This window comes from Apaloderma vittatum, unplaced genomic scaffold (genome assembly GCF_000703405.1).
Source record: "Apaloderma vittatum isolate BGI_N311 unplaced genomic scaffold, ASM70340v1 scaffold4281, whole genome shotgun sequence".
NCBI classification, from domain to species: Eukaryota; Metazoa; Chordata; class Aves; order Trogoniformes; family Trogonidae; genus Apaloderma; species Apaloderma vittatum.
Genome location: NW_009700681.1, coordinates 9,761 through 25,442, shown reverse-complemented (window position 1 = coordinate 25,442; position 15,682 = coordinate 9,761). Strand labels below are relative to the sequence as shown.

General features: G+C 39.8%; 1 protein-coding gene across 1 annotated transcript; it reads right to left on the bottom strand.

Annotated features, from left to right (window-relative positions):
* Positions 1 to 14,816: 14,816 nt before the first annotated feature.
* Positions 14,817 to 15,246, bottom strand: LOC104280982 (complexin-1-like). The gene is made up of 2 exons (XM_009878820.1): positions 15,223 to 15,246; positions 14,817 to 15,014 (listed from the first exon to the last, which is right to left on the bottom strand). The coding sequence occupies exons 1-2, from the start codon at positions 15,244 to 15,246 to the stop codon at positions 14,817 to 14,819; spliced, it is 222 nt and encodes a 73-aa protein (XP_009877122.1).
* Positions 15,247 to 15,682: the final 436 nt, after the last annotated feature.

The window sequence follows — 15,682 nt, the reverse complement described above, 5'->3', positions numbered from 1 at the left end:
GTTATTAAATTGTTATAGTGCATTGCTTATTCAGCCATTTCCTGGACTTCTGTTGTGTTGCCTGCCTTACCGTGCTTTTGAATTGGAGTCGATTGTCCGTGAGCCCGACCTATGTGTTGTGATAATTAACAAATGTTTGTGCTTGAGCCTTGAGAAGGGTGAGGTGACACACCCAGCAAAGTTGTGAAAGAAGGAGCGGCAGAGAACGCAGCCATCCAGAGGCCTAAGATATGCAAGATAAGGGAGAATCGCCCATTGCCAGACCCTGAAGGAACGAAAGCGATCGAGGAAGGCACTGACGGGAAGGGACATCTGATAAGACCATCCGGGAATGAGATGCCCTACAGGGTACCGGGAACAGATAAAGAGCTGATTATGAAGAAGACCCCCGCCCACGACCACCGGAGCGGAACGCCTGTTCGGGATAGTTTGTGAATATGTATAGTCATCTAATACATATGTAACTCTCACTGCATTTAACTGGGGTAACTGCGTTTGTTGGGTGTGCATGTCTTTGAGGAGATATCCCATGTGCACCAGCACGCTTATTAAAACATACCTACTTTATAACTTTTCGAGTTATAGAGTCTTTTCCATGCGTCAACAGAATTTGGACTTTTAGTAAGACATCAGGTTTTATCCCATGAGGGAGCAGGGCTGAAAACAGAATCAGAAAGAACACAGACCGGACCTGAAGCTGTTGGTGAGAGCTCTTGAGGCAAGAGATGGAATGCTCAGTTGTCTGATGGAAGTCCTGAGACTCGCAGCTCAGAGCAGTGCAGCCAATATAAGGCATGTAATACTGGTATCATGTGAACCTCCACCAAATTTTCTTGCAGAAAGGAAGCTCTGAAAAGCAATGAACAATTACAAATCTTACATTGATTGGCAGTTTACAGTAAGCATTTACCAGAAGCAGATAGTAATTGTATTCTTAACCCCTGCAGATTTGCTCATATCTTTTAATCAGTTAATGCCTGGAGAGATACATGGAAGAATGCTCTTCTATTAAACTCCTCCATGGAATCTGTTAATGCCAAAGGTCAAGTTCAGGAAAGCTGTAGAAGTGAATTTACCCAAGGACTACAAACTTCAGCGATAGTTTCAGTTTTATAAGATTTTACTGTAGTATCCTATGTATAAATTTTTAAATTATTTTACACCTCTGAAATTAATATTTTACACAAAAAAATAAATGGAAATGCATTAGTAAGAGGAAAACTTCGGTAAGATATTATCTATCTGTGCCAGTAGAAATGCAAGAGCTTTGCTCTTTCTAATTTATCAGCCCATAGTTCAGAGCCTGTTAACTCATGACTCTGTCTTTGCTCTGCTGCACTTCAGCTGTGTAACTTTCTTTATTCTGGTATTGTCACCAGTCTAAAATAGCACTGTCATTTCTCAATATGCATCACATTGTAATGTATAATAAGCCTGTGGTTAAAACTCAGTATTGCTTAAGTTTTATCAAAGAAGATTTTCACTGAATGTAAAACTCTCTTTTTTAAAGTCTTAGTGTAATTAATAAAAGATCAAAATTTCAAACTCTTATTCTTTCGTAACAAATCTTGTCTTCCAGCATGTAACATAAAGACAGAAAACTTCTATAGATTTTTCCCTTGTACATTTTTCTAACTCTAAAAGTTTGTTACCCTCATTTATTTCCCTTTTATAAATCATGCAAATTTCATGTTTAAGTCTAAAATCCATAAACAGCATTCTTCCAACAGTTCCTGCAGAAGGACAACTCACTGGCCTTGGATTTTTTTTCTTGCAAGAAGAATCTGATAATTAAACTATTCTATTGGACAGCTTGAGTACTGTGTCCAGTTTGGGGCGCTGCAGTGTAAGAAAGACACTAAAGTGCCGGAGCCAGTCCAGAGAAGGGTAATGGAGCTGGTGAGGGTTCTAGAGAACATGTCTTACGAGCTGCGGCTGAGTGATCTGGGATTGTTTAATCTGGAGGAGGCTGAGAGGAGACCTCATTGCTCTCTACAACTACCTGAAAGGTTGTTGTAGTGAGATGGGTCTCAGTCTCTTGTCCCAAGTTGCTAGTGATAGGACAAGAGGAAATGGGCCCAAGTTGCAGCAGGAGAGGTTTAGATTGGATATTAGAAAAAATTAATTAGTGTTGAGGCATTGGAACAGGCAGCCCAGGGAAGTGGTGAAGTCGTCATCGCTGGAGGTGTGGCATTTCAGAACATGGTTTAGTACTCATGGTAGTATTGGGTTCATGGTAGGACTTGATGATCTCAGAAGTCTTTTCCAACCTTAATGATTCCATGATGAAACATTTGACTTTGGATTTTAATTTGCATTTTTAAATCAAGTTCAGCTGTGTCTTGGAAGTTTGCTTCTTCAATGTAAATATATATCTCTATCATGATTTATATTCTGGGAGAATCTCATAATCTCAGTCATTTGAAGCCACAGTGGCACCCAGTACTTCTAAGAAGATTAAAAAAAATGGTAACAAAAGGTAAGAAAAGAACAGGCAGAGAAAAGCCACCCTAAATCCTAGTCTGGTGATATAGCTCTTGGTCTACTGGTTTCCAAGCCAGTGACACTCTAGCACTCTTCCTCTAGGATCCAGTTCACCACTCTTGGAACAATCCAGTCCTTCTCCAGGACATTCAGCTTTTTTTGATCTCAGCCATACAGTATTTTGAGAGCTGGATGAGAGAGCAAGTGCTGAAGCTTTGCCTTATTCTAATCGTACCTTTATCCAGCCAGGTCTCAAAGTGAAGAAAATGTAACTGGAAAAATAAACACTCAGCTCAAGGTTGTTACTGTGAAAGGAGACTACTGCAAACCAGGGACACAGTGTTTGTGACATAACTTCATGGGTTTTTTTGTGGGCTGGATGTGTCTGTCGTGTGTGTGTGTGTATGTGTGTTTAAATATTTGCACATCCTATAGCAGCCTTTACTTCCTGGAATTCCATCTGTCTTGTGTACTCACTGGGCAGTTTTAATAAGTCAAACTCACTGTAGCCAGCTCTGACAATTGCTCTCATCTGCAGCTTCCTGTTAGCTCTCCAGCATTCAGGCAGTCTTGTCCTCATTAAGGGAGAGAGGTTTTGAAGGCTGTGTTTATTGTTGTGGGATTAGTTCCTCCACCGCTCCCATCAGCTGTAATGGTTAGCGTCATGCAGTCATTTGACAGTGACAAAACCATGCTTGCCTACAGATTTTCGTCTACCAAACTGTGGCTATGATTAAAACCAGACTTTTTTTGTTGGTCTATAGTGCTTTTTTTTTAAAAAAAATTCAGCATCTTAACTTCTGTCCAGACTCAGAAGTAACTGGTTTTTGTTGTTTTTTTTTTATTTAAAGTCATGGTGAGGTGTAATTCTGCACTTCAGAGTAATGTCTACCTCGAATGCTGTAGCTTCACTCTTTACTGTAGTGGTTGCTATTCAAATATTAGCGCGTGGTAGTAGCTATTGTATTTGTGAGTTATTTTAAAGTAGAGTGGACATGGCTTAGTTATTGTGTATTGCCCAACACTCTCACTGTGAGTACATTGGTTTTTTTACTGTGGGATATGTATGGGGGAAAGTTCTAAGGCAGATGTTAAAAAAATAAAAAGCTCTTAGTTCAATTTTTACAGTTTTACATGTAACATTATTAGAAAGGAGTCATCAGCAAATTGGCTGAGAAGGCACTGAATCCCACTGTCCATGTTGCAAACAGAGATTTTAAACAGCCCCAGTCCCAATACTGACCCCTGAAGAATGCCACTCATCACTGTTTTCCAGCTGGACCTCAAGCCATTGACCATAACTCTTTGGCTGCGGCCATCCAGCGAGTTAGTCCTTAGCAGTCATCCTGCAGAAGCTAGTAGTCTCCCAGTGCTATCAGGTACTTCCTTTTCTTCTCTAGTCACACTGTCATTTATATCACATTCTGTCCCACACGTCTGCTATCATAGGATGGAGGTGTTTAGCCACAGGCCTTGGTTGGATTATAGCTTCTATTTGGCACAAGTATATGCTACAGTGACATGGCACCCATGGTCTTGCAGGAATTGGTTTCTCCATAAAAACAAGGAGTCAGTAGGATAGGGAGCTGTTGAGAATGAGGCTGATCCTCACAGAAGTACTTCTGTTCTGCTCATGTAGACATCTGGGATGTTGATTTCAATTTGCAAGGAATTGTTATATATACAGTTTGGAGTTATGTTAAGCATGAAGCAGAAATCATCAGTCCCAGAGAAGATAAAGGGAGATTTTCCAGAACTGTCTCACACCAAGCTGTTTGTCAACCTAAGTTATAACATCTTACATTACACTGACATCTAACAGTACTTCTCAGCCTTAGTATTGTCCCTGAGACGGCATCTCAGTTGCTCCAACTGTAACAAAAGGTGCTCCTGCAGAAATTGGGCAGGTCAGTTTGAGAACTTTACAAGACATGATGAGAGGGAGAGTTGTCTTCAATGACCAGCAATAAGGACATCATTCTGGCCTCCACTGAGACCATAGTAGGGAGGTCCATAAGGGAACATCTGACATTTTTTAATTAAACGCTGCTGAAAGAAGGCTCATCTGATATAGTGAGAGAGTAACGCAGTTACGTTTAGATGATGCCTGTTCACATGACCACAGTGCTGCTCAGAGGTGTTTGAAGACCTAGCCTTGATTGTGTTGCATCTTTTAGTTTAGAGAAGTCAAAGTTCTAGGCATTAGAGGGTTTTGTCAGGAAAGTATCTCTGTGAATCAACTAGGAAATGGTAGGGAGAGATCATTCTTTGATGAATCTATTAAAATTCATTTCCTAACAGCAAAAGCAACTTCAGGCTCATTAATATGGGTAAATTTCTTGTTGGTCTGTCATTTTTTGTCATGTTTTTATAACACCATGCCAACAGCATGGAAAATTTAGGTATAACTACCTCTCTTGAAAAAGAGAGTTGTTGCGTTTTTTTCTCTCCCTATATTGTGGAGGTCTTCTTCAGAGAATCATCAACAGAGTTTCTTCGCCATCACCTGTCAGTCTATTTGCAATATAGCAAGGCACTCTGTGAAAGATGTAAGTCTAAGTCTCTACCAATTAATGAAGCACAGTGGTGTTAAATGCCTGCAGAGATAGGGTGGACCAGAGTCAGATGTTCTCTGCCCACCTAGAACACACTGAGGAAAAGTTGTTCTGCATTATCTCCAAATACAAGCTTACAGAAGTTGCTGTTATTTTTCTTATCTGAACTCTGTGGTGACTGCATGTAAAAATGCTGCATGATCCTGTGTGAGGCACACAGGAAAGAAATGGAGCCAGCTTGGCTGGGAAACATGTTTCTTACACCTACTTCTTAAGAGAAGCAAGTACTAGGCCCCTAGGCACAAGGAGTGGCTTGGCCAACAGGGAGGAAGCTCAGTGAAAGCTCAGGTGTCACATCTGTTAGAGAAGTTTTAAAATCTCCCTTCCTTGCTCTCTGATGCCCAGAAGCTGGAGAAGATCCCAGGTTGTCACCAAACATGCTGGTAACTAAAGTCAGGATGCCATTATACAGGCCATTAAAGGAGGTGTGGAAGGGTAATAGGGAAGAAGTTATGAAAGCAGGAAGTCAAGTTTGAAGGTCCTGTATGCTGTCACCAACCTTCTGTGATCCAGTGACATTTGGGGAACCTCCTGATGCAGTGTGCAATATCTGGGGGGGTCTCAGAACAAATTTGGACATCAGCCTGCAAAGCTGCCAGTGAAGGCCAAATAAAGCCATCTGCTCCACTGCCTGAAACTCATTCTTTACCAGCTTCTTCTCTGTCTGGGAAAAGTTTCTCAATATACCTTAGGTGGCTAGCACAGGGGACAAGAGAACAAAGAAGCTATCAATCTTATGACCTGCCCACTGTTTAGGTCCACAATAGCAGAAAGGCACAGAAGAACCGATCAAACAATGTGGCAATGAAGATATAAGAAACATTTAGTTCAAGAGTGAAGTTGGTAAAAAATGTTTTAATCTGGAAATGTCTCATTTTACTTCCCAGGTAAAAAGGAGAAAGGTTTGAAAAGAGAAGTATGTGCTTTAGAGAAGACCATGTGTTGCTTTGCAGTCACTGAGCAGAGCTGGGAATGCTTCAGCTCTGGTCAGCAATTCCAATATGCCCATGGTCAATCCATGACCTTCTCAGGCTTATAAAACACTTCCCTTGGTGACTGCACATCCTCCACTGCTCAGCAAACTGCAGCACTGTCAAGAGTGACTGTGCAGAGAGACTCACAAACTGTAGAAAGAAAGATATTTACCCAACCTTGCCCCTCCAGAACACCTCGAAGATCCCTCAGACTTGCTGAACAGCCATTCCTCATCTCATCATGTGTCACACTACTATTAATGTTTTTGTGACCTTTCTCATCTTCTTTTTTTTTTTAATTTTCTTATTTTAGTTATAAAATCTGACTATTCTCTTTGGATAGAATCAGGCCAGGTGTTTATAAGCCAGGACAGACAGGATATAAGAAGGCTTTCTGTCTTCTTGACCCAACAATAATGTTCTGTCACAGGAGATCTGCTGGGAACCAGGCCCCTACTGGCAGGCTTGTGTTTTTTTTTTTTTTTTCTGGCAGCAGCTGGTACCACATCTGAGACCCCTGCTTCCATGAAGAATCCGATCTTAATTGGAGACTTCGAGTCACCTGACTGACAGTGAGTATTACCAGCCATGGGACATCACTCACAATGAACATTTGTTTTCTGTGCTGACTACAACCTTTGCTGAGCCCTTACTCAGAGCTACTTTTGAGAGAGAGGCAGGAAGAGGACTTGCAAAATTTATGCTCTTTGTTTTTCTCTTATATTACTTTCTAATATATAAAGTCTTAAGAAGTCTATCTTTCAACTGTTTTTCTAAGTAAGACAAGAATTTTGTCTTCTTTGTTGTTTTCCTGGAGGATCCTTGGTCTGGGGATACTACGATAATCACAAGAGTGTAAAACACTAGAATAAATACTCTTAGTTCAGAGAACTTCCTGACTTGGAAGAAGAGCTCATGGCAAGATGCCTGATGTTCCACTTCTGCTGAGGGTTAATTCAACTCCTATGCAATATAAGGCAGGACTATCTTGTTTCAGCATTCAAGAAAGGAAATTAGGACAGAAAGTAATTTTTTGAGTTGAAACCACTTGCAGGCTCTGAGAAACAAACCTAACGTGCAGTGAAAAATAGCCACCCTATAGTCAGCTTTAAGAGACTGTGATCAGTTCATGCAGGAGAAAAAAAAATCAGCAGCATGTAAGTTTTATCCCTGATGAACATTTAATTGTATTGAACTGATTATGTCTCTCCCATTTTCCAAGTTGCTTATGAAGCATAGTTAGCTGTTTAAGCACTCCATATGCTCCACTTGTATAAGTATGTAGTGGAGTTTCCAGCAACTGAATAAATTACCAGTTTAAAACCAAATAAATTTAAATATCTGACTATCACCTAGGCTGCTCTAACTAATTTTATTTGGTGTCATAGCCTACAGTAACATTTGGTAAGTCAAATTTTTTTCATTTGTTTCATGCCATCATTCCCAATAGCCTTTCTGACATACATTTCTTGGATATTCTTCACATATGAATTGCAAGAGTCCTCAGAAAAGGCTGCTTATATAAAGGACAGTGTATCTCACTGGGACATCTCAAAGAGGGGTCAGCATCATTATTCTCACTTCATCAGTGGAGGAAAACAAGGAGTTCTGTAGCTCTAGCTTCTTCACAATCAAATGAACTAGACTAATAAACATGAGGTCTTATTCCTTGTGCTTTGTACAACGTTGCCTCTCCACAGCCTGTTCTTGCATGTGACTGTATTCTTTCTGCTCAGCTATCCCTCATCATCTCAGTGATTAAGAGAACTTGTGTATACTGCCCAGGAAATTTCCACTTAAATGGTTTTTCCTCATTTTTCTTCCTCTGAATATAATGCAGAGCTGTGTTGAGCTGACCTAAAAACCCATGAGCAGTAGCCATCTGACAACCTGTGATTTTAATTGTGTAGCAGACATATTACTTTTCCTCCTTTTGTCATAGCCTGTTAAGCTAGTGCAGCTCATCTTCTCAATAAAAATGGCTGCAATCCCACAGAGGATGAAGGATATTTTTTTTCATTTAGGTAAAAGTAAGAAGTCATTAGGAGCTTCCGATGCTATACTGTAACATGATGTGAAAAACATCCAAATGGCTTGCATCTCATCCCCATTTATTACTGTAATTCCAATTTTTTATTTAAACATCTAAATAAAAAGGGCTTTCATTCTGTAACCTGATGTCTGCTAAGAGTTGGCAATAGATTTTCTGGAAGTTCTTCTCATGTCACTTAAAAAGAAATAGTAGTTATGAGTTCTGTCCCCAAGTCTCCCAGGTGAGTTTCAGTACCAAGATATTTTTTCAGAGTCAAACTCCACTGACCTATTTATTTCTAAATGGATTCACCTCAGAATCTTCGTATTTGGTCTGAGATTTGCTATGCTCAGCCTTCACAAAAAAAGATGATTCTTTATAGCTTAGGGGTGAATATCTGGTGAGCATCTGTTCAATTGTTAATAAGATATGAGAAGCCTGGGAAGGTGTCACATTTTCAACAGTTTAAAAGGCAGCTGCTGGATACTGGCTTCATGTGTGCAGAAAATTCACAGCTTACCAGGTTGTAACTGTAAGAACCTTACCAGGTTGAAACTGTAAGAGCAGAGAGTCCCACCTCAACCACATGTGGGCTTTAGGATGATGGATTACATAACCATATTCGAAGTGATTAAACACATACTTTGCTATTTTCAGCATAAATAAAGTGAAAATTGAAACAGAATATAAAGTCTTAATACATTAATTTCATTTCAATACACGATTTCCTCTCTCATGCAGACTCATCTTTTCTTGGATTTGACTTATTCTTTGACTAGTAGCTGACAAACTGTAAAGATGACGTTCCATTTTGTGTAAAATTTAAATTTTTTTAAATTAAAAATGAAATAGAATCGAACTACATTTTCAGTCAGGCAGTTGTTGCTTGCTAGTCCAACTGGAAATAAGTTTCAATACAAGTTTTAAAGTCCTTTTCTCTCTCAAAACACCCTTTGTTGCTGCAGCTAAATACCGCAGGCTCAAGAAAGCATGGGTGATTGATATCACATGCTCCAGTCATTTGTCTTTCCAAACTGTTCTTTCAGCACCTATCTCAAACGATATGTAAAATCACCAGAGCAGAGGTATCTACAACAAGGAATATCCCAATGCAGCTGCAGTTTTGTTTTTCGTGACGAGAGGAGGGACAGTTGGAGAGGGCGAATTAAAAATCTTAGCTGAGATTTTTTTAACTCAGGATGCTGATGCTTGCTATTTAACTGAGGCCACTGATGCTTGCCAAAAGCCTCCTGGAATGTCAATACACAGGACAGCATTGTGCCAGCATTGTCCAGTAGCTTTCATTCAAGTTCCATTTTCAAAGAGTGGATTATGAGTTGTAGATCATCCATGGTACTTTGGGTAGAAAATGATATGAAGCCATTAAAATGAGCTTAATCAGGACAACCTAGTATCATCACACCTAGCTTTTCATTTAGAAGTTTAGTATCTGCCCGAAGCATGTAGTCTGTGCCTCCATTGCTTTCAGTGATGGTTGAGAGCTTGCATCCCAGGATCAGTGTCTGAGAAGTAGGTCATTAATACATGTACATAACTGGAGTGATTTTTCTCTGGATCTCTCATGATGTGCTTGCTGATGTCTTTTATTCTTGTTCTCCTGTGGAGAATGTATTGCCTGAAAAAGTGTGTTTTAAAAGTGGGAAAATTTAGCTTACACTAGTTTAATCACGGGGATTATTTTTCTGTATCTTTTTAATAAGAAGGCAGAAGCTGATTCCAAAGAAAAATTTACTTTGATTGCAAAATGAAGCCTATCAAAATCACTGCTGCTTCTCTTAGTAAAAAAAACCACAACACATTGCCATACAATAGTTCTAAAGAAAGGGCTTTCCTACAGGAAGGGGTATCAGCATTTCTTAGGAGTTGTATGGTTATTTATCCTTCCTTTTCTAACATGATTCTGAACATAGCAACTATTTATTTGTCCTTAGGCAAGTAAAATGAGGCTGAGCTGTGTGCAACTCGCCACCCAAAGATTTTTGTTTATTTTGCAAATTCTAGATGAAGAGTTATATTTGATGTCATTGTAAATCAGCTTTTACCTTTTTTAAGATCCAAACATATTCTCACTAAACTATAGTAAGATGCCTGTGTTTCTTTCAAAGAAATATTGTTCTGCTCTTCCTAAGGAAAACTAACTCCTAACAGCAAAACTTATTTAAAATTTGATAGCCACCTGTAGATGTCAAGCCTCATCAGTGTTCTTGACAAGTGAAAAAAAAACGTATCTATTCACATAATATCCATGTCTCCCACTGATTCTGCTACCACTCTACCTGTATATCATCCATACTTTGATTTCCAAGTGTGGCCTGGTAGGAATCTCCCAGGAAAGCATTGCAAAAAAAATGTATGGGATCACTGTGGTTTTTTTATTGTCTGTGATGGCATTTTAAAAGAACATCATACCATTTACCCATATCATGCAGGAAACAGTAGCAAGAAAATAACAAATGAAATCCACATTCACAATGTTTCTACTTTAAATCACTTTCTAATTGCTTGGAGAGTACTGCATGCATCTGAAGGAAAGCTGGGGAGAATTTCTACTAGAAAATGCATGGCTGAGTTGGATTTTGAATGTGCGAGACAGAAAGAGAGAAAATAAGCAGTTTTTAGGTGACAGTACTGAAACTTTTTACTAACTCAGTGCATGAAGAAACAGTTATCTTGATAACATGAATTAAGGACACATACGGACAACTTCCATATACATAAGACATTAAAATGAGGTGACAGCAGCTAATTTCTAGCAGTGCTTATTCTAGCACATCACAGAAGCTAATTTCTAGCAATGCTTATTCTAGCACAGTAAGTCTGCCAAAGACGTATTCAGCAGCATTGATACGGTCTTTCTTGATGAAGGAGAGAGGATGGGAGGGACCTACACCAATATATGGTACTAAAAACATAGACAAAGGTACTCCAAAGTGATTTAGCACACAGTCTTATATTTTCTTTTATTTGTTTTAAACACAGCACTAGCATACATAATTAATATTGCAGTCTCATTTCATATGGCTTTCTCTAAATATAAATGTGAGTTCACAAGGTCAATGGCGAACTAAATTACTTACCCTCCAAATGTAGAGGTCTTCTGACATTTTTTTTAACTAACCAGTAAGGTCTTGGAGCAGTGAAAATGGCTGCAGAATCTAGCCAGCAACATTTCTATGTAAATAAAAACTAGTTAAAAAACCCCAAAGACCTCATTTACCTGAGACTGAACAGACCAGTGATGCAAATAAAACAAAGGCATGGAAAGACAAGGATATATCCATAAACTGAACCATGCTTCTCTTTGTTTTTTTTTAGTTTTTCATCTTCTGCTTGAGTGCCAAGGGGGAAAGTATCTGAGACAATGTTTCTTACATCAGTATATGAGCCAAAGTGTCTGTGTCCCATGTTGCTGTGGGTATTGAGAGTTGAGGTACAGATGTGATGACACGGCTATGCTGAGAATCTCCCACACAAAAAATACTCATTAAACTTTATTTAATAAACCACCTACCCTTTCCACCCTGCTTTGTGAGCCTGGCATGAGGCCTAATAAACTCAGCATGAAGTTCTTACGTACCTCTTCAGGGTTTGGAACCAGATGTTCACATAGCTCAGGAGCTCAGCTCACAAAAGGGGTATATTTAATGCTCCGAGCCCAGGGTTGGCACCACCTGCTCAGAAAATTTGAGTACAGGCCACGCAAGATACTGACTTAGACCATTCAGTGGCACAGCTGCTGAGGCACAGTTAGAAAAAATAATACCAAACACTTTCTGCTTTTTCCTCATCTCCCACACATATGTGCACACACATGCACATCAAGCTGCCAGGGAGGACTGTGAATGCAAACAATCAAGACTAGCATTCTGTAAGGAGAAAAATAGAAGAAAATTCTGATTCTGTGTTAGGCTGGATGAGAAAGTGAGTTCAGGATGGCAGCTGGGGAAAGGTAGTACGAAGCAGCAGAGAAAGGCCACAGCAAAGTGGAATGAACTCACTCTCTTTTAATTAGCTTGTTAGCAGAGTTCTCCAGCACAAGGGCAGGGGAAAACACAAATGGATGTGTTCCTTTCAGCTGGAGCACATTTCTGCTCATTCTACTTCTGTATTAGAGGATGCAGGCTACAGAGATTAGTCAGAGCACTTCAAAAGTATGGATTCAGGTGTGTCAGTGTGATCTGCACTAGATTTCACTACCAACAAGTGGCTAAAGCAAAGAGACAGCCTCTGCCTTTTATCTTTTGGAGGTGTTGTATTTATTTCCATCTGTGGCAGAGCATGAAAAACAGTTGCTGGCTTGGTGACAGAAGAAGAGTTTTCAATTCCTTGAGATTTACTTGAATGGCCTCAAATTACTAGTTGCTGAATTTGCATACCTAAGTAGGAGACTCTCCCTAGAAAATGGTAAATTACTCATCATTTTATTCAAGCATTGAGTCAGAGATAAAGAATTGCTCTGGGCCATTAAAGTCTTAGGGGTGAAATAGTCATCTTTCTTTAAATTAAAGTCAAGGCAAAAAAACTCTGACATTATCGGAAAGCTAAAACCTCTCTTCTCTTTCCTCTGAGAAGCCCTCGGCAGCTTGTACTTGAATGGTCACGTTTTGTTTGTAGATCCAGCCTGAAACAAATTGTGTCTTTACCAGCTGGTTCTGACTTGTATATCAGTCAAACTTCTTAAGCCTCCACCTTGAATTTGGTAGGAACTTATGTTATTTGTTAAGAAGCAAGGGCTCACATGCCTGAATAAGAGATGGGTGAGGAGGGCAAAATTAATATATTACTTCTCTTTAATAATAATTTTCCCCTACTATTAGAGATGGTGCTAAAAGGCTCAGAGTTCACAAGCTCACTGTCTTAACTGTGGTGGCAATTTCTTCTTCCTACATGAAAATACAATAAATACCTTTTAAACTTTCTTATTCAGGAGATTTCCAAGATGTCTCCCTACATGATGTACTGAACGAGTGTATCAAAGAATTTCCATTGAAGTAGAATGCTTAATTTAGGTACATAATTAAGTGTCTAAAATTGCTTTCATTTTTGTTGTCATCAGAAAGTATATATTTGCTTCCAAATCTCTTCGATGTACTTGGAAAACTTTTGCACTTCCTATGATAGGGACAAGCAATGTTAGTTTTGCCAGACAGATCTTCATTTTTTTACAAGATTGTGACACTGACACGGCATGTTGCTCTCACAGCAGCAACTACAGAGACCTAGCAAAGTGCAACAACTCCAGATCAAGTCTTATGATGACAAGCCAGATACTTGATCATGAAGGTCTGTGTTCAAAATAAATCTTTGTATGTGAATCTATGTATGTACTAGCAAGTCAACATGTCCAGCAGAAATCTGGCTTACCTTATGCAGTTACTCAATACCTCCAGTGCTGTACTGAGTAGCCCTCTGTAATTGTGTTTGGGAAATGCAATGAAGATAATGGTGAGAGAGAGATCTCCTGCTACCCTATTAGGATCAAGGGATGTCACACACTGTTATAGTACTAATTAGCTCCTGCACAGCACTGGAGAAGCATCCTCCCTTTATGCTTTTAGAGACTGAAAACTATGTTCTACAGGTGAAGAAGCTGGGTGGGGCAGAAAAACAAGTGACCTCCCCAAGGCAATGCAGAAATTTAGCATCATACATAGCTGGCATATTCAGGATTTCTGATCTTCAGAGCCTTCGATAACATTCAGGCCACCACACTCTGCTACACATTGCAGGAAGGGGTGGGGCAGGACACAGCTGCAAGAATATACTGGAAACCAAATGTCCGTCCTGCAAACACTGTTGGGAATGTGATGGCAGAATATGGCACTGGCCAGAAAGAAGAAGGTTAGTTAATTCAGAAAAGACCATATGGTAGTCATTGGCTTCAAAGGGGTTGTGGAGATCCTCTACCAGAGCACCATGCACTCTCCTGTAGTTTCACCTCTCTGTATGGCAATTGTCTGACCAAATCTGCTCTTTCAGGTTAAGTGTATGGGTAATTCCCAAAGTAACATGACTCTTGCTTAGATTCTGAGCAACTTCACTTCTACCAGCAGCCAAGGGGAAGATGACTCATTTCTTCCACAGTTCTGCATATTAGCTTTGTAAGCTGTGTGTGATTTACCTTCCAAATGATCTTTTACTTATGTCAGTAATAAAACTAAAACAGAAAAGCTCTGCTTCCAAGGGTAGTTGTGCTCAACAATAAATGGCTAGTATGAGCCAATCAATAAGAACATTAATAATAATGACTAATAATAATTATAAATATTAATAAAAACATAATTAAAGAAATTTAAAGAGGCCACTGTTTATACTTCGTGAACACTCCTTCCTGCTTTGGAAGGAAATGCATGTGAAGTTGTTCCTTTCCTATGCTATATATAGTTGCCTTATTTTACATACATAGTACTATGGCTTATAATAAAAGTTGTGTAGTCTGCAGCTTTTTAATCTTTACATCCATTCAGAGGCATTTACTGATGTGATTATGTACAAAAAAGCAGTGGATGAGTCTTGGGGTGAAGGGTTTTTTTCAGTCAGAAGGGAATGGTAAGTGAAGTGATTCCTAGTGAGCAGTAGACGGCAGAGGTGGGGGAAAGCTGCGTGATGGATGGCAAGATTGTAAATCCCCATTGGGCAAAAGAGAAATCCTTTGCAGTACTGTTATGCCCATCTAACAGTATGCGGCTATTACTTCTTGAACATGTCCTGCAGGGGTCCTGGTAGGTATTTGATGACTGTGTCTAGAATGCTCACTTCTTCCTCCTCCTCCTCATCCCCACAGCCAGGAGGGATTGCCGTCTTTGGACGTGTCAGACTCCCTTCAGCATTAGCTTCCAGTGCAGCCTGGGCCTCTGCTTCCTTTTCTTCCTTCTTCTTTATCCCATACTGCAGGAGAGACATAACACATTGACAGTCACTGTATATGATGACTGATGAAGCCAGACACCACACGTGGAATCACAGACTCATACAATCATTTAAGTTGGAAAAGACCTTCAGGATCATTGATTCCAACTCTTGAAGCAATGCAGAAATGCCAGGTCAACTACTAAACCATGTCACTAAACACTTCATCTAAACGTCTTTTAAATACCTCCAGGAGCAGTAACTCAGCCATTTCTCCGGGTAACCTGTTCCGATGTTAAACAAACCTGTCCTAATATCTGTCCTAAAACTCCTCTGGCACAACTCAAGGCCATTTCCTCTTATTCTATCACTTGTTATATGGGAGAAGAGACCAACACCAGTTCTCCACAACTTCCTTTCAGGTAGTTGTAGAGAGTAAAAATGTCTCCCTTCAGCCTTCATTTCTCCACACTAAGCAAGTCCAGTTCCCTCAGCCTCTCCTTATAAAACTTGTTCTTGAGTCCCTTCATCAGCTTTATTGCTTGTCTTTGGATATGGTCCAACACCTCCATGTCTTTCTTCTAGTGATGGGCCCAAAACTGAACACAGGATCTGAGGTGCAGTCTCACCAGTTCCAAGCACTATTTGCTATGCAGGCCAGGACACTCTTAGCCTTCTCAGCCACCTGGGTACACAGCTGGCTCATG

What these genes read in the sequence shown, in the direction of transcription:
- LOC104280982 (XM_009878820.1), bottom strand. Translation starts at nt 15,246, where the DNA reads ATGGCTGAGTTACTGCTCCTGGAG. An exon ending in CTGAGTTACTGCTCCTGGAG is followed by an intron (nt 15,015 to 15,222) that starts GTATTTAAAAGA and finishes TCTCTCCTGCAG; the next exon opens with TATGGGATAAAGAAGAAGGA.